The sequence below is a fragment of the Arachis ipaensis genome, chromosome B2 (assembly GCF_059453495.1).
Source record: "Arachis ipaensis isolate K30076 ecotype BB chromosome B2, ASM5945349v1, whole genome shotgun sequence".
Lineage (NCBI taxonomy): Eukaryota > Viridiplantae > Streptophyta > Magnoliopsida > Fabales > Fabaceae > Arachis > Arachis ipaensis.
The window spans coordinates 123,742,314-123,762,194 of NC_142437.1; the positions used below are offsets into that span (position 1 = coordinate 123,742,314).

At 29.6% G+C, this 19,881-nt stretch overlaps 2 protein-coding genes across 28 annotated transcripts; both read right to left on the reverse strand.

Annotated features, from left to right (window-relative positions):
• Nucleotides 1-1,493: 1,493 nt before the first annotated feature.
• On the reverse strand, nt 1,494-12,110 carry LOC110269116 (protein virilizer homolog). 27 transcript variants are annotated; one of them, XM_088504266.1, is made up of 14 exons: nt 11,833-12,104; nt 11,591-11,738; nt 10,011-10,067; nt 9,630-9,686; nt 6,214-6,272; nt 5,618-5,791; nt 5,163-5,394; nt 4,988-5,087; nt 4,595-4,728; nt 3,762-3,829; nt 3,531-3,682; nt 2,698-3,194; nt 1,979-2,039; nt 1,494-1,882 (listed from the first exon to the last, which is right to left on the reverse strand). In XM_088504266.1, the coding sequence occupies exons 8-11, from the start codon at nt 5,013-5,015 to the stop codon at nt 3,583-3,585; spliced, it is 330 nt and encodes a 109-aa protein (XP_088360392.1). In that variant the 5' UTR covers nt 5,016-5,087; nt 5,163-5,394; nt 5,618-5,791; nt 6,214-6,272; nt 9,630-9,686; nt 10,011-10,067; nt 11,591-11,738; nt 11,833-12,104; the 3' UTR covers nt 1,494-1,882; nt 1,979-2,039; nt 2,698-3,194; nt 3,531-3,582. The 27 variants fall into 27 exon arrangements, with proteins under 27 accessions (XP_088360392.1, XP_088360389.1, XP_088360385.1 ...); XM_088504263.1 differs by lacking the exon at nt 5,163-5,394 and having other exon boundaries at nt 5,618-5,768; nt 11,833-12,110; XM_088504259.1 differs by lacking the exon at nt 5,163-5,394 and having other exon boundaries at nt 11,833-12,110.
• A 5,010-nt stretch (nt 12,111-17,120) lies between these two features.
• LOC107628047 (transcription repressor OFP13-like) lies at nt 17,121-18,021 on the reverse strand. The gene has a single exon (XM_021116692.2). The coding sequence runs from the start codon at nt 18,010-18,012 to the stop codon at nt 17,134-17,136; it is 879 nt and encodes a 292-aa protein (XP_020972351.2). The 5' UTR covers nt 18,013-18,021; the 3' UTR covers nt 17,121-17,133.
• Between the last annotated feature and the right edge of the window lie 1,860 nt (nt 18,022-19,881).

The window sequence follows — 19,881 nt, forward strand, 5'->3', positions numbered from 1 at the left end:
ATATGACAGAGTGATAACTGATAACTCAATACACTTCTCTAAAGGAGTTTATATACATCATAATTGAAAAAATATAATTAACCGTAAATATTGTAATTCTATTATTTGGGTATAACGTTAGTGAATTAACAATAATGTAACAAGTGTATGTGCCTAAATTAATGATGAAATAAATAATAGAGATTGAATTAATATAATATTATTGAATAATTTTATTACAAGTTTTGAAGGAATTATTAGCTTTCAATAATTGATAATAATAAATGTAAGGGTCGATTATTAATGAAAGTTACGGATTGCAAAAACATAAAAGTAAAAAATAGATAATAGCAAAGGTTAGTTTTTTTTATATCATATTTATTTTTACACTAATTAAGTTATTTGTAAAGACATTATAATTTGTTTAAATTTATTAAAGATAAAATTATCAAATATTGTGATGTTATACTAAGTAAAACATGAACATGAACAAATAAGGTTGAGTAACAAATATTTTTTAGGGTACGTAAATTATTTTGAGGTGATATGTAAATTATACCACCTCAAAATTTGTTAAAAAATATTAAATCAAATATTGTAAAAGGTTGTTAAATTTAGTTAAAAAATTTGAATGAATTTCGATAGAGCAGGTCTTAACAAATTATTTTATTCTGCACACTAAATATTCTTGTCTAGATGAATTTTTGAAGTATAATTCGTTCTGCCATGTTGTAATACGCATTTTTTTTATAAAATGAGTATAACTCAAACGTAAAAAAACATAATACTAAAATACCTACAAAATATACTCGAATTTACTTGTTATAATTTTTTTAAAAACATATATAAAAGAGTAAAATATACAACACAGACAATCAAAGCATCATACAATACATAACTAAAAAGAAATATAACTAATTAACAAATAAATATTCTAAAAAACTAAAACTGAAATCTTCCATTATTTTCATTTTTTAAATAATAATTAACACCACTTTTTTACCATTCCCTTAGACTAAAAAATAATTCATGCAAGAACTTATCTTAAATGCACCAAATTGAATCTAGTATATCATGCCCATGTATTAATATGCCACACGGTGACAAATAAAAAAAAAATATTAGAAGAAACAATATATATAAAGTAATGCATAAAGTAATAGTTACATAAATTTTGTATGGGGCATATATACAAACATTTATTTATATATATATATATATATATATATATTCGACTTATATATTACCGATGCATTTTTTTAAAACTTCAATCGGGGCATAACGCCCTCGAAAGCTAATATATGGATAATGGATCAGAACTCTTTTCTTAAACTTGTAAGAGGTTTGAATTCTGATCATGGTCTTTGTGTCGTTTTAATGGACTTTCGATTGTTAAAACTCTTGAAAACGTTTTTTAATAGAGAGAATTTTTTATTTAGTTAAATTGTTAGTTCCATTAAGTGTGTTTTAAACTTTTGATTATATTTATATTTATTTAATTATCTTAAGCATGATTTTTGAATTAGAAAATAGAAATCCCTTCGTAATATGATGGTGCTGTACTCTAGACAAGAGCATATGTAGGTTCTAATTAATGAACAAATTAAATTCCGAAATTATGTAAAATCTCCATCTAACTATATGACATAAACTATATTCTTTTAGTTGCAAGGTTTGTCTGCGTTAATCTATCAGTTAATGTTTCCGGACATTCCCAAAGGAATTTGTCCCCAAGTCCTCCATTGTATAGATGATCATCAATCATTTCAACACTGTTTTCTAGCATTTGACGTGTCTCTGCAAAACTTAAAGCATCATTTTGGGGCAAAACAAGTTCATCCACCACCATGGAACTTGCTGATCTTTGCAATACTGATGACAATGACTTAACCAACTCGGAAACCTTAACATCACAGATGAACAGCAACCATTAAAAAAAATGAATCCAGGTTAAAAACTGAGATGGGAAGGTCTACCTGAACAGATAATAGATTGATACCTGATAGAGTGGAATTTACAAGTGAGGCATAACTAAACCGTCATCCATAGCAACCTTGGAACTTAACAAAGTACCAAATTCAAGAATGTAATTAATATTTTCTTCAGGAAAATCAGCTGATCTTGTCATATCATAAGAAAGCCCATAGAGGTATTTCAACCCGCATTCAAACTAAGCAACAAAGTAACTATAAGTTTATTCTTCTATATTATCCCATACAAAAACAGTGACTCTGGTTTGAGCAATGTAAATAACAAGCATCCAAGATATGAATATCTAATAAATAAACACCTCTACATCATTTGCTAAACACCAGGGAGACCGCAAATATGAGAGTAGGCCGATTCCCAATGTCCTTTAACATATTTATGTTTTCAATAATTCAAACTTTTGGGTATCAACATATACACACAACTGACCAAAAAATTTCAATTGCAACCCAAATTTAGTCTTTAGTCAATTAAACCAAACACTATCTCCTGCAAACCATCAGTGACACATTCTTTACAAAAAAAAAAAAAAAAAAAAAAAAAACAGAAACCAATGGTCAAATAACAATGCCTTAATTATTTCAATTTTCAACTGTTACATTCTTGAGTAACATTAACTTAGAATTTCATTGATACGAGCATAGAAGTTTTTTACAAAATTAATTGCAAATGATCACAACCGTATAAGTAATCAGAAGCAGCAATCAGAAATGGGGAAAAAAATCTTACCTGTCTTCTTCAATGCAAAACTGCAGAGACCCAAGAGATAGCACATAAACAGCATCAACAGCACCAGTTGACAAATCATCCTTTGTGTTGATTGATCTCAACAACTTCATCCAACAGCTACTTCATCTTGGTATGGAATGACCACTAATGCCTGTCAAGGAAACAGAACGACACAAGAAAACGAGCACTTACATAAACTCACCATCATATCTCACTGCCAGATAGAAGATGGAAGAAAATTAAAATTCATAACTCATAACATTGCCATATCGGCAGAAACAGCATAATGCTGTATAATCTCAGCAATTTCATCAATGTGATGCCCAAATTGGCAAACCAGCTTCTCAAGGTGTGCGGGTTCCAGATACCAGTTGACATGTCTCTCCTTCTGGGGCCCAAATAGGGTTCCAAGTTCCAACAGACAACATTCTTCGTGCACTCAACAAAGGCATTCCACTAGTCCAAAGCCACATATTCTCCTCAGGGAATAAATCACTCTTGCAATAGGAAACATATAGAGAAGAGATAAATAAATTTTACGTTCAATGATGTTATTGTTTGCAGTTCAAATAATTAACCATGAGCACTGAAGTCCCCTCTCAGACATGATGAGCCGGTTGGAAAGTGGCAGTTCATTCAAGCTTGTATTTTTTGTATTTCTTTAGTTCTGGTAGGAAATATTTTCCTCCACTCCTTTATATTTTTCTCTCAATACCTTAATGAAACTCTTTCCTTTGTTATTAATTTTAAAAATAAAATAAAACAAGAATTATGAGCACTGAGAAGTGTTACACAGAACAGGTAAAGAAACACTTTGAATGGAATGAACATACCAAAAGATAGAGCAAACTACATGTTTCCTTTGGACCAAGTGTCAACACTGAACTAGCTTGGACGCTCGTGAGAAGGGTGTGAAAAAGACCTGGACTCCATCCATATACCGGCCAAAAGGCAAGGGTCCGCTGCACAAGCAGCTAGCTTGGGGCTGCAACCAGAAGAATTTGATCAACTTAAAGATAGCATGACCCCACAACAGATGCAAATAAAAAGGAAGCTGACAATACCTGATTTCTCTGAGTAATCGTAAAAGAGCATTCATTAGTTTTGTATTACGGTGCTGCTCATTTGCTTCCTATAAAATTGCAAACAAAATCCATCAAGAATACTGACTAATAACTAACAATACACAAGGCACTACTACTCCATCAGACAAAACAATGACGAAACAATGTTTGATCAAAGTATCATACCTAAGAGGGTAAAACACAATGTCATAAAAAATAATCAAGGAATAAAACAAATGTGATACAAAGACAAGCACCACATATAAGACAACAATCTAATTTTGATATATATTACATCAGCATTGTAATAAACATCAAAGTTTGGTCTCATCCATTTGAATATCAAAATTATAAAGGTTGTAAATGATACATATAATTCCAGAAGCATAATGGAAGGAAATATTCAATATCCAGCAATAACTGCAGGTACCATTGTCCACAACCTATTCTTATCCATTGATAATCCCAGACAAGGCAAAGAAAAATACACATAAAGGCAAGTAATAAAACGAAAACTCACTCAAACAATTCAATACCTTCCCACAAATTGAGCATAGTATTTAGTACAGATTCCTAGCAAGAAACTCAGAGACCCCACTAAGCTAAAGCTGCATGTATGCTCAAGATGCAATCCCCAATCAACAGCTCAACACGCAATAACCAATGTAAAACCTTGAAACTAATTAGAGTTCTTAAGGCAATTTCCTGGTCAGTAACAGTTGGATACGTAACATGCTCACATTTTAAGCATAAATAACTCCAAGTTTCTGACAGAATAGTTACTACATAAAAACTAGTATAGAGAGAAGAGATGGGACATCTAAAAGTCACACCTGTAATTTCTGTAGGAGTTCGATCAGTAGCATCAGAGAAGGAACCAAAAGATCAACTATGCTAAGCTCACGATTACGTTCCAATATTAAATCAGATATAGCATTGCATTCTGTACCCTCATCTACAAGGTAATCTGTTCAGAAGAAAGGAAAATTACATGGACCAACTTTGGAAAGAGTAGAAAGAAAAGATACAGATATAATTTTTTTTATGAATGCAAGAACTAAGAGGAAGAGGTAGATATTAAACGAAACAAGAAAAAAAAGAAGTGAAAATGTAGTAGGGTATGGAGCAAGAGAAAGGAACACAATTCTTTTAGAGGGTTGTCTCTCAAGCATGCTAACATAATCATATAAGCAACTTTTAATATTGAGCATTGTAATTGACTTTACCATAACGGTTTGAGGATCTCTCCAGCATGAATCTGCAGTTCACTAAAATAGCAAAGATAACTATTACAGCACCTTCATCATAGAGAGTTGCAGCAACAGTCTGCACAAGTCAAAACTACTTTAGGAAAGCATTAACTATTATCAGTGAAACAATTCAAAATAGCCGGCAACATACAGGGTTCTCAGAAATGGAAGATAAAATCCTGAGTGCCGTTGTCAATTGCCCAATGAAGAATCTCGAAGAGTCTTGCCAATGGAAGACTCTCCAACAATAATTTCAACATCAGGTAGATCTGACACTAGGATGTTAATTGAAGTTAACTGGGCATCCCCTCCAGAAGCCAATACAGCATCATAATGTATGAGACCAATACCCCAATGTTTATGGTTCAATCTTTGACAATAATCTATATATGCTTATAAATACATAGACCACAATAAATTAAACTTTGTAAAGATGAATTATAGCATGATGCTGATCAACATGGATTATCTTGGTTTAGTGTTGCTGAATCAAAATCATGTGTTAGTTTTACTAAGATTTTGAGGATCACGCTCTAATAATTGACCTTGCATAGTAGTAACCGAGGCTTTTAATAGTATTTAGAGGTGCTGAAAACTAGAATTTACCTGTAACTTTGTTATGTATTTCCAGCTCTGTTCAACGGCAAAGTAGACGAGTGTACAGTCATTGCCACCGTTGCTTCATTTATTCTCTGGCATCACCATCTCTCTCGTCTATGAATCCGATCCGCCATTCTACTCCGTCGTGGGTACATTTCTGATTTTTCGTAATTCCTAAAACTACTTAAACAATTCTAAACATGTGGGAGACTATATAAAATAGAACCACACACCAAAACAATGAGCTTCTGTTTAATGTTTTTTTAGCAAACTTTTGTTTTGTTTCTTGTTCTTTGGATATTTTTTCTTTAATCACAATGGTTTTTGTTGCTTTTGTGATTATTATTATTATTATTATTATTATTATTATTATTATTATTATTATTATGATTAAGAAATCATTGAAGCATAATCACTATCTGATCTTTTTGCTAAGGAATTATCGTTTATTGTTGAAAACTCAATTGTATTTCATGAGGTCGAACAAGGATATACTTTTCATAATATAACTTTAGACCTAGGGTTCGAGCACCAAATTATACGGAAAGAAATGCGAGTAATATAGTCAAATTAAGGATTTGATCAATAGCCAGAGAGAGTACCTTATCATTCTCGTAAACCACAGTAGAAGGAAATTTCCTTATTGATGATATTGTCAAATCTGTCCATCATAGAATAAAAGATTAAGGATATAAACACTTAAAAATCAAACCTCAAAAAAATAATAATAATTTTGATAGTAGCTAAAATTATTGTCCTAATAACATTTTTTAAAATTTTTTTAATAATGATAATTTTGATAGTATCACAACTCAAAAAAAATAAAACTAAAAATTATACATTTTTTAATCTAATTTGTTTTAGAATGAAACATGAGAATTAAATTCGGATAAGGATTAGAATTAGAATTAGAATTGGAATTTTGATTTAGCATGAAACATGAAAATTGATATCACAAAGTTTTCAGAAAATCCTAATTCTTAACACATTGCTTTCATAGAGCATGGAGTTTAATACACAACTACCAAATCATCATATAAAAAATTTGTCAAAAGAGCATGGAGTTTCGAAACTACCAAATCAGCATATAAAAACTTTGTTCAAAACATTGCGCCAGTGATAAATCAATATAATGCAGCTCTTAGTTACAGTTGGACTATGTTCATTCACATGGTAATTTCTACTAGAATTTGCATCTATCTTTCCCAAAAAAAAAAATAATAGAATAAATTTATTAAATAAAATAGTAAAAAAATGAAATCACAATAACGGCTTTTTAATATTATTAAAACATACAAAGAATGGAGGGGAAAAGAACAACGAAATAATAGCTCATAACACTTTTCAAAAAAATCTGGCCAAAAATTTTCTAACAACTCATTCATCAATGTTATTTGTTAGTGTGAAAACTTGATTTTGGTATGTCTTGAGTTTTTTTAGCATTTCACCGTGCCTTTAACTTCTCTTCCTTGTTGAATGAGAAAAATTGTATATATTGATTAGATTTTATAATTTACTACACGTGTTTTTTTTTTTCTATTGTGCATATACTTTTACTTTTTAAACTGCAAATTCAGTAATGTGATACAATTAAGACCTATTGATTCACTTTTGCAATTGGATCTTGTTATTCAAATTTCATTGATTTCAATAGTTTTGCTACTTTTACAACTACATCTTGAATTAGTGATAAAATTGTTAGTTAACTTTGTGAGATGTCTCTAATAATCAGTTTAGTTTTCATGTTGATGTTGCTAGTTCAAGATATTAGCCAATTTCATGATATACTACTGCATGAAAATAGATATCACTTTCTCAGAAAGTTTCACTCAGCTTCGGCCTCTTCCTCCCTCACTAACCCAAAATTCTCATTTTACTCTCTTTGGAATATTGTTATTATTATCATAATTTCTGTAGCATGTTATCACCGTCCTGATCGCTGTATATTGTTATTATTTTCATTGGCTGCTTTAGAAACTAATTCTAGGTGCTATTGTCAAACTTTTATTTTATATTTTTTCATTAACAATATTCTTATATTTTTATATATAAATTACTTGCAGAAATTGTTGTTTCCACTAAAAAAGAGAGTGCAGTTTCGCGAGAAGCTTTTGTTATATAATTTAAACAATAGAAACGGGTCTCAAATTCCAAACTACCATTAAGAAGAAGCAGATATACAAAGTTGATCATAAATATCAAAATCTGATGAAATCATATCAACAAAGTTTTATCTTTCAGAGCGAAAACATAATGAAAGGAATAGGAGACACATGTTCCGAGAGGATTTGTTTATGATAACGAATGAAATATAGAAACAAATCATATAAAGCTCTGTTCATTGATTTGTTTATTTCCGTAAAAAATACGAGGTCATCATAAGCAAATTCACACAGAACATTTGTCTCTTAATATCCCTTCCCTTTCATTATATTTTCTCTTTTAAACATAAAACTCTGTTGATATAATTACATCAGATATTAATATTTGGGGTTGACTTTGTAAATCTACTTCTTCTTTGTAATAGTTTAAAATTCGAAATCATGTTAAACTATAGAACAAAAATTTCTCCCCAAACTCAAACTTCTTATTTATGGAAACAAGCAAATAATCTATATATAAATCTATAAAAACATAAAATAAAAGCTTGAAAATAGCACATACAATCAACATCCATAACAACCAATAAAAAGAAATAAAAAAAAATAAACAATATACAACTATCAAAACAATGATAACTTGATACAAAAATAACGACAATAATGTTCTACAAAAAGAATAGAGTTTCGAGTTGGGGAGAGAGGAAGAAGCTGAAACATGTTTACTTGAACCAGCAGCATCAACATAAATATAGGATGAAACTGATTACTATAGCAAAGTCAATTAACAACAGTTGCATTACTAATTTAACATATAGTTGCAAAAAGTGCAAAACCCTCTAAACCATTTAAATTTGAATAATAAGATTCAATTGCACAAGTAAACCAATAGATCTAAGTAATATTGTAATACTAGATATGTGGTGTAAAAAAATAAGTATATGCACAGTACAAAACAACAAACTACACACGTCAAATTAATATAAACAATTTTCTACTCATACAGCATAGCAAAATCAAAAAACAAAACATCAAGTCATTTACCAAAAAAAAAAAAAAAACACATAAAAAGTGAAATGCTGAATATGGCATAATCAAATACTACAAAACTCAAGCCATGCCAAAACCACGTTTTTAAACTAACAATGATGAAATAAATAGTTAACTAAAAAAATTAAAATAAATGATAGAGGATGAGAGACTAAAAATTTCATAAAAAGTAAGAAAGAATAAATAAATAGGAAAAAACAACAAGGGAACAATCCAAAATAGAGACAACAGTAGATATTTTTTATTTTAAATTTTTTTTGTAGGGTTTATTTATGAAATCATCCATATATTTCATATCACATGTAAATATTATCTTATTGTAAAGTTCTTAAAGTAGAAGCTTCTACTATGCCAGTAATTAATAACGAGATTCTAACGAGATTATTGGTATCAGTGATTTAATTTTCTAAATTGAACTATATGCAAGTATAAAAATTCTCTGTCTTTTCAAATGGTAATAAAGTAAGTGTGATCAATTATTTTATATTTTTAAACAACAACAACTAGTCGAAGAATTGAAAAATCTTTGGTCCAGATTTTCTTAAAAGATTTCATAAACTATTGTTTCGTCATTGTGTTCTTCTCCATCCCTTAGATGTCTTATTAATATTAAAAGGTTGCTATAGATCTTTTATTATAATCGCTATTTTATTTAGTAAAATTAATTTATCTTTTTTCCAGGATAATTTGGCTTAGATTCTAGTTAAGGTTGCTATCTAAATATCTCACCAATTTGCAAGATATTAAGTGTGATGCTGTTTTACTCCAACATTTTAAGAAAGACCTCCACAACTTAAGATATGCATACACCTTTAATTAATAAATATGGCTCATAGTATGCAAAGAGAACATAACCAGATAAACCAAACCTTGAAGAGAACATAAAAGAAGCATGTCTTCAGATTGGCGTTGTTTTCGGTTACAGGCTGCACAGACGTTAAAACTTAATTAATTATTAATTACTCAAATCAAGGAAATAATTTCAGCTCCATTGAGAAGAAGAAAACCAAATCCTCCCTAAATTCGTTCTCTCCAATAAACAAAAGAGTACTACAAAGTCTAATTCATAGATTTCGAAAGTTTACATGTTTATTCATTGAATAGATTTTGAGTTGAGTTTTACTATTTATGTTTACCTAAGTTCCACAATTTCAATCCACAAATAAAGAACTATTTTGCATATTCCAAACAGCAAAAATCAATTCTTCAAGGTTGTTGATATTAGATAAAATTACTAAAAAAACATATACCTTTAAGGAATCATGGACAATCCTAATCAGAAAAGATTGCTTTCAACATGTTTTTTCCTTATTTCAAACACATAAAAACACAAAGAATTAGTCTTCATCTCAAGGCATTGATCTTATCAAAGCAGTTCACACACAAATCATCTATACTGGAAATTAACTAAACCTCAACCGGATCAGGAAGTTGTCAAGTATTTGTATTATGAATGTCAGCAGTCATATAAACTAATACATAACATCCTAATTTATTTTTATCTAAATTTTTATTATTACATCCTAATTTTAAATAAACCCTGAGCCCCTAAACCCCAAACCCCAAACCCCAAACCCCCAGGCCCCAGGCCCTAAACCCTAAACCCGAGGCCCTAGGCCCTAGAGCCCTAGACCCCGAACCCCCCTGAACCCCCAACCCCAAAACCCCTAAGACCCTAAGACCCTGGACCCCAAACCCCAAAACCCGAACCCCGACTGTGGACCCGGAACCCCTAAACCCCGACCCTAACCCCTAACCCCCCTAAGCCCCTAGCCCCCAGACCCCAAAACCCTAGACCCAAAACCCTAGACCCTAAAACCCTAGACCCTAAACCCTGAACCCCCGAACCCCGGAACCCCCAAACCCCCCGAGCCCACAAGCCCCAAACCCTCCACTACTATCAGAAAAGTTACTCAAGTCACGGAAAGGTAGAATTGACAACGAAATTGTATATTGATGTGTATAAATGATTCATTAAAAAATTGAGGGAGATATTTGTCTACCGTGTGAAAATTCAGGTGTACTTTTATCTATTTTTTCTTAAAAATATAATCATTTATATGAATTTTTTTTATCCATTTAAACTTTTGAATTCGGATATGGTATTAAAACTTACCACAAATACATCTAAAAACCTGCTTTGTTTTTTTTTTTTATCGTTCACGCGATCAATGTGAAAAGGTAATTATTTTTGTTAATGTGGCGTTATACAGTTAAATGCACATGTAAAACTACTTTATATTGACCCGTGTATCAAAATTAAATTCTTTAATAAATAGGAACTTTGGCTAGAAGCTTGCAACAATGCTAATAGCTAATGGAACTGTTGGAAACTTGCTTCTGAAACTAAATGTATCTAACTTACAGCACTATTGCTCACTTTTGGCAGAAAAGTGGTCTGTTTCCTCTGTTTTGGTAGGGTAGACCAAAAGCAAGAAAAGATATTGTATTTTATTTTTTAAAATTTCTAATATTGAACTCTTTATCAACTTCATTCACACTCATTCTTTGGCCTTTGAATTTTGGTATTTAACTCCACTTTAACTTTGAATTTTTGTTTTCCATCTTTAGATTGAGTTTGTTATCAATACACTCACTACCTCTTTGTGGAATATAACGTACAAATATATAAATAATACAATTCAACACTAAATAGTAAATACTTGTTGGTTTTTTAAGCCATTTCTAGTACTAGTATGAACATTGATTAATGTGTTAGTTAGTTAGGAAGTTGTTATCTAAACTAGCTTCATGAGTGATTAGGTGTAATGAACATATTCAAAGTGACATATTTAAAAAATGAAAAACCTCAAAACATGAAAATTTGTACATGTATGGACTCTGTCCGCAAAACGAAACGAGCAAAGCGACTCGCTGGCTGATGATCGGAGGTTAACATACTTGAAGAAGGTGCGTAAGTGTTGAATTCCTGAAAGGAACATGCGCCTCTTTCTTTTCCAAAGACTTTTATTGATAAACTGAATGTTGCAGCAAAAGAAAATTAGTTACTAACTCTTTTTTATTACAAGCATTAATTACTGTTTTGTTGAACAATGCAAATCAAATTAATACCTGAGTTTCCTTCAACACTTACACACCTTCTTCAAGTCTGTTTCCTCTGTTTTTGCTAATACCATTTAATTATACTCAAGTAAAATTGTCGACCTTCCGATTTCTTCCATTGACTTCTTCGCTTTACTCACTCATGTGTTCGGAGAGTGAAAATTCATGCTTTGGTTGTGCATGAGTTTGAGATTTGATTTCAGGAGAAGCAAAATCGGGAATGGGAGAGAGAGAATGATAAATTTGAAATTTGAAAGATAGAGAGAGAAGCAAAAAAACCAATTCTTGCCGGAACACTGTTACCAGGTATATATATAATAACTCTGTTCAGTTCAGTAAAATCGGACCAGACACGTGTCGCGCATCGGGAGGCCAAGCACAGGCACAGTTGGCGATCTCCTCCTTATAGTATCAACCAATCAGAATTGTCCATATGGCTTCTCAACAAATTCGTCCTCCTCCCTTTAACCCAAAAAAATAATATTATAATAGTGAAGTTTGGTTTTACAAACATTTTTCTTTTAAAAACACAAACGCTTGGTAAATTAAAAATTAAAAAAGTTACTTGTACTTGTGTTTGTCATTTTTAAAAGAATTTAAGGTGATATTTTTTAAAATTTACTTATATTTATTAAAATTTTAAAAATTAATATAATTTTATACATTAATTTCTTATATTTATATTTATTGTAATTTAAAAAATAAAAATTAATTTGCTAAACACAATTTTTGATATTTTTATTTATTAAAAATTATTTTTAATTTAATTTACTAAATATATTTATATTTTGTTAATGAAATTTAAAAACGGCTTATTATGAGCTACTATTACCTCAAGTACTTTCATTTGCTTAATTCGTTGCAGAAAAGCTTATGATCACATCAAGGTTCGGTAATGGAAAGTGCTGAATAATCCAAAAAGCCATAGAGTTTTAATCTTCTGCAATAGAAGACTAGGCTTTCTGCACACTTTTTAATTTGTATATGGTTTTAGATTTAGTGATTTTCAGAAAAATAGTGTAATATCGTCATTAATATATGATATTTAGAAATTGTCTTTAGCATAGTGTATTTTTTTTTTTTTTTAAAAAAATAACAATTCACGTCGACGAATTGTATTTTTAACATTTTAAAATAAAAAAAAAATAATTTGCTGTTGCCAAATTCGTCTTTAAAATTAAAATAAAAAATAAAAAATAGAATTCGTCGTCAATAAATTCACTTTGTAAAAATTTAAAAAATAAAATTTGACAATTTACTCCTAACGAATTCACTTTTTAAAATTTTAAATTAAAAATTTATATTTTATCCCAACAAATTTTATTATTTTTATATTAAAAAAAATTATGCTAGAGAGACAACGAAGAATATTGATAATGTATATAATGAGTTTTAAATTTGGTCCAATACAACAAAAAAAACCAAACAATTATTTCAAAAAATTAATCATCCCAACTCTAATTTACCAATGGAATTTACCCAAACATCTTCTCCCCCAAATGTCTGTTGCCCCACGTAGTTATAGTGAAATGAACATCCAACATTTGCTAATTGTATATACTTAAACTGAATCAAACAAAATAATCATCCAATTAAGAATTAAAATAACCATCTACATACTCAGTAAAGTGAATTGAACATTTAGCGGCTAAAATTTTTATATATGGATAATTTTAATGTGAAATACAAAAACATTTGATGATTTTGGTGTTCTACAAGGTTGTGGTAGTAGCACAAAACGTCACTGACGTTTTGCAATAAAATTTTTTTTTAATCATCAAAAAACAAAACGTCACTGACTTTTTGTAATAAAAAATATTATTTTAATTATTAAAACACAAAACGTCACTGACGTTTTGTTAGAAAAATATTATTTTAATTGAAGAAACACAAAACGTTATTGACGTTTTGTAAATGGCCATAGTTGTGTTTAACACACAGTTTGGTTCATGATGAAGGATTTCACCTCTAGTAATACAATATTAAAAAAAAAAGTTCACATTTAGCATCTAAATTCATCCGTTAATGTATATACTCTTGAAGACGCAAGGGAAGCGAAATCCAAAAAAGCCAAGTTGGCTGCGTAAGACAGGGCATTTTTGAAGTAAGCTACGTTTGCATGTACAAAAACTAGAGCATCATGACTAAACTAATTGCTTGCACAATCATTGTTGTGCTATCTTGCGTTGATCTTGGACCTATACCTATGTAGGGGGAGGCGACGTCGTTGAAGGCGGTGGCGGCCATGGCAGTCTTGAGCTGCGCGACGGACACAACTTGTGCGAAGAGAGTGTCTCCATTTACGATCTTACGAGGCGTGATGGACGTATGAAAACAACACACTTGTGTGTCCCCTATATGTCGCGAATGACGACGTTGAGAGGGAGAAACCGTCCGTGCGAGGAGGGGCTACACGACTGGCGCGATGCAGGACTGCGTGAACGACACAAACTGCGAGACGGTATGTGTGGTTTGTCCGACCTCTTCTGCGGCTATCTGACGTCTTGATGAAGGTATGGGTGGTACATGCAAGATACATATGTTAGCAAGGGTTTTAATTCGATTTTTTTTTTGTAAATTAGATCCAAATAATACTTGAGGATGTCAAGATATTTATAATTATAGGTGTAGAGTATGTAACCACCTTTTTTAGTAGCTCTACTTTTGATGGTAGATAACCGTCCTATTTGTTTGGAAAAATTGTTGAAATCTCTCTTATAAATGAATGAGAGACTGCAGAAGTTAGTTTATTGATTCGAATGAGTAGGACCAAGGCTAGTGTTGTCGAGTTTGACCTCCGCAAGTTCGGATAAATACCGATGAATCTCTTATATGTTAATTGGGCTTTACTTATTTTAGATTTGGCTAAATTTTAGATCAGAGTATGATAATAATATTTACTAATCATATAACATTATTCTTGACAAGATATTAGTGACGGATTACATTTTTCTGATGAAACGTCATTCATAAATTATATTTAAATAAAAAAAAAATTCACATGCATATAAAAGTAATGCAAATCTTTAGTCTAATAGTAATCTTTGTCTTGTAAAAGTACATCCAAATTTGAGACTGGACTATAAATTTGGATGCGTGAATTTATAATGTGAGTATTATGATATTATAATACCAAAAGTTGGAGGCTATCTAATTCACCTTTCTAACATAAAAATAAAATAAAAAAAGTATGGCCAGAAATATTAAAATTATTTTGGAGTAATTATATTAAATTGTAGACATCTTTTGGATAGATTTAGCTTTAAACAATTATCTTATATAAAAAGGATTATAGATTCAGTAGTTTGTAACTTAGCAAAATTAGTCTTTACTGTATTAAATCGATTATGGGTAAATGAGTTTCCCACGAAAATTTAAAATTTGGACCTTTTACATAGATTAGGCTCTTTGGATTAATGAAAATATCTATTTAAAAAAAATGCGTAAGAGGTAAAAAATTGAAAGAAAAATAATAAATAAATTTTCAATTTTTTGTTTAAAAGTAAATGAAAACTTACAGTTATTTTTATATAAAATTAATAATTAAAAATTATTAAATAATTTAACATATTTTTACATGTGAGTTTTTATTCAAAAAGTAAATTAGTCTTTCGTTATCTTTGTTAATTACATAAACATCCCTTGACTTTTGATATATTAATTTATACTAATTCACAAAACAACGTCGACCCTTTGTTATATTCAAGCACCCACAAAACACTGGACATTAAGAAAAGCTTGTTATTGTTATTTAAATTATTCAAACATTCCATACATAAAAGTTGTTTAAATTATATTTTTATAAGATGCATGTATTCTAAGGATAATAATTTGTTATTTTTGGAAAGTGTTTTATTTTTCAAATTAAATAACAAATTAGATAAGGGAATAAGCTATGATGCACGGATACGGATATAGACACGACACGATATGGGACACGCCGACACGCGAATTTTAAAATCTTATAAGACACGAGACACGCATACATATAAAATATAAAGTATCTTTTAGATAAATCATAATGATATTTTGATATTTTATTGATATTAAAATATAAATTAATTTTTTAATTATTTTTAATGGCTTATTTTAATTATATCAAGTATTTAAAATATTTTTATTTTAATAAATAATAATATATACTATATCTAAATTTATTTCAAAAATATATGTTAAGCATAAGATTAGACACGCTCACATATGATAGTATTTAGGTGTGTCCAAGCATGTCCGAAATTTTTTTTTTTACTTTTTATTAAGACACGGTTGAACATAACAGACACGGATGTCAGACAAATATCAATGAGTGTCATATCCAAAATATGTCCGACACATAGACACGATAACTCAGCAAAGTATTTGTACTTCACCCACGAGTAATGCTGCTACAAGTGTATATGGTATGCATTTGCCTAAACCTTATATATCTTTTTTAATGGAGAAAACACCAAAATTATCACTATAAACAAGAATTCGTCACATTATTATTATATGAATATCTTATTATATATCGTATATGCATCATTAATTTGTCTGTACGAAATCATAACATAGTCACATGAAGTCTATAGTTCACAAGATTTGTGTTGCTTTTTAACAAGTTTTGTCCCCATAACCTAATAAATTTTTAATTTTTCATTTTTAATTTTCTTTTGCCACGATATAACTCTATGTCATAAATGAGAGATTGCCGTTGAAGCAAAAGCATCACCTAACAAGATGACCTCATTTCCTTTCACTATATTCATGTTTGGGACATTTATTATTATTATTATTATTATTATTATTATTATTATTATTATTATTATTATTTTCAAAATGAAACTATGTTCAAATTGAGAAAAAGAGTTAGACTGTCTGCAGTGAAAACTACAGATGATTTTTCTATTGTTTGTTCATTTAGAAGCATATATATTTATTTATATGAGATGATAATTAATATTCTTCTTTTTACCAAAACAGAAAATTCACAATATAATTTAGATAAAAGTTTGAAATATTTATTTGTTGGTCTATTACATTTAATCCAATAAGATTAAAAAATATTTATTATATATTATTGTTATTATTATTATTGCATAATTCTATAACCTTTTTAACAAATATGTGTGACCATTGAATATTTCTAAAAAAACACATTAAATATACACTCACAAATATACAAAAATCTTTTCATATATATATATATAGAGAGAGAGAGAGACGTTGAAAAAAAATTAATAATAATAATAATAATAATAATAATAATAATAATAATAATAATAATAATAATTTTCATTGTTCAAGATTTACATACAACTTCCTAATACCTTAGGCATTTCTAGTAGAGGAAGATGAAGCCTCATCAATAATATTTTCTTGAAGAATAATCTCTTCCTTAACTTGCTCTAACAACAATGAAGAACTGCCACTAATAACAAGGCTATTATGATTATGATGACCCTCTCCTTCACCTTCTATAAATGAATTAGAAGCATAAAGGGTAGTGCTAGTGCTACAAGAAGAAGAAGATTGAAAAGTACTATAACAAGATAAATTATTAGAAGGAGAAGAAAGAAAATTAGGAGATAAATATGAATTAGAAGAAGAAGACTTATTATTTTTATTATTATTATTAATAGAAAATTCAAGACCTACCAATAAATCAACAAAAGCACCAACAATATAGCCATGATTGGATTTTTCATTAACCTTCAAATACCAACACAAGAGATCTTCAAGACCCTCCCAATCCTCCTTCAATCCAAGAGCTTCAACCATTTCCTCCATTGATTTCTTGAAATCAACAAAAGGGTCATTAGAATCCATGGACAAAACAACACTATCCTTGAATAATGGACCCTTTGAAGCCTCAAAAATGGAACTTGTTTCATCAAGCTCAAAGAAAATCCTATTGTTGTTGTCATCATTATCCGAACACAATTCATGGATCAATGTCTCTATTGGATCATGATCCTCAGAAGATGTAGAGAAGCTAGTAGCACACTCAAAAGATTGATCAGTGAAAAGGGATAATTCAGGGCTTAAATCTTCATCAATAATGTCAAAGGCTGAATTAATAGTTTTGAACATGTCATTGTTGTTTTTGTTGGCTAAGGCTTTGAAAGAAAGTGTTCTAGGTTGTTGGTGACAAGATGGCAAAGAAGACCTAATTCTTTTGCTCTTGAGAAGTGATGAAAGAAACTTCATTTTCTTGAGCATAATTTTTTTTTTTTTTGGGTGTAATAAAATTTTTTCAAATGATGTTGAGGGTGGTGGAGGAAAAAAATTTGAAAAAAAAAAGTTGGATTTTTTTTTTCAAATGAATTTTGGAGGTTGTGAAAATTTGTGTGTTAATAATAACTCCATAGAGAGAGAGCATTAATGGGACAAAATCAGAGATGGTATTGGGAAGATTTTAAAGAAATTGTGGGGACATAAGATTGGGAGAAAGTTGAATACCTCTATTTTAAGGGTAGGTTTTGGTGGGGTCAAATCCCAATATATATTATTATCTTACTATATTATTTTTTTTATGTATTTTTTTACAGGCTTTAGAAATAAATGTAATGTATAATTCAGTCAGTCCAATTTATTGTGTGCCATTTATTGCTACCCTTATTGGTGTTTATACATATTAATAGTGAGAAATGGGTACGTGCTTTGGGGCACTAAATGCAATAGAATATGAGTAACAAAAGTTTTTACTTTTTTACTAGTATTTTATTTATTTATTTTTTGAAGGGTATAATCTTTTGTCGTTTTGTTAGGGAATGAGGTCAATTTTATATTGAGTATAATTAATTTCATTTTTTAAGAAAAAAATTGTGCCGCAAAATTTGGATTCTTTCTTAAGTCATAATCTGTGTGAACAAAATGCATTCTCTTCAAAGAAAAACGTTTGAATGTTAAGGCTTAATTTTGACTACGTGTGAGTAATGAGATGCTAGCAAGTATTTTAAAGGTACTTATTAATATTTTTAAAACAAACCATTTCCATCAGAAAATACTAAATAAATTATGATGTTGAATATCATTAAATGCTTTGATTTTTTTTTTTTAAAAAAATCTTATTAGTATATACTTATTTCCAAAACTCCTAATATGGAATTGAACTAACAAATGTAATCATAAATATTTTGTTGACCAATAGTCCAATAATATTATTGTAATAAGAATGATATATTAAGGTTTTGCTGACCAATATCCTAATGTATTAAAACATTTTAAAAGTTCCAATACATTATAGTCAAATTTTAATATAATGTCAATTCGGAAATGAATGTACTATCAACTATGTATGATTTTGACGATATATTGTTAAAAATTATTTTAGATAGTCAACCTTGAGAAATGATCATATAGGAAATGTTAGATGACTAATATTTCTTTTTTCTATTTTTGTCTTATATTTGAATCAATATTAACTAATTTTCTTTTTTAATATTAAATGTATTAGTTTTCTAATATTTTTTAATAAAAAATTTTATTTACATACTGAAATTAGTTATCAAAATCGATTATTATGTATCTATGTATGAATATATATAATTTAATTTATTTTTAATATATACTTTATATTTTAAAATATACTATACACTAATAAACTTTAGTGATTAATTTTAATATATATTTAACATGATTGTTTTCTAATACTTACTTAAAGTAATACTAGTGTCATTTCATCTCATTATACGTATATGACTTAATTTCTTAAGTATTCTGTTTGAAGTTCAATTCTTAAATTAACGAAAGAAAAGTGTCTAATTTTTTTCTTTCAAAGGTTCGAAAGAGTATTACTCATTATTGTTCACATATATTTATGGACAATGAAATAATTAGGGATGACAATACCACCCGAACTTGCGGGTACTCACTTCGCCTCTATCCGCTTGGGGCGGGTAATTACCCACTCCGCATCGGGGTGGGTTTTCAGCGGGGCGGGTTCTTGAGAGGGGCGGGGCGGGATAGGGTTTAGGTAATACCCGCCCCTACCCGTTCCGCTGTATATATAATAGAGTAAAGGACAAATCCGTCCCTAACCTTTTTTTTTTGCAGACATTTTCGTCCCCGAAGATT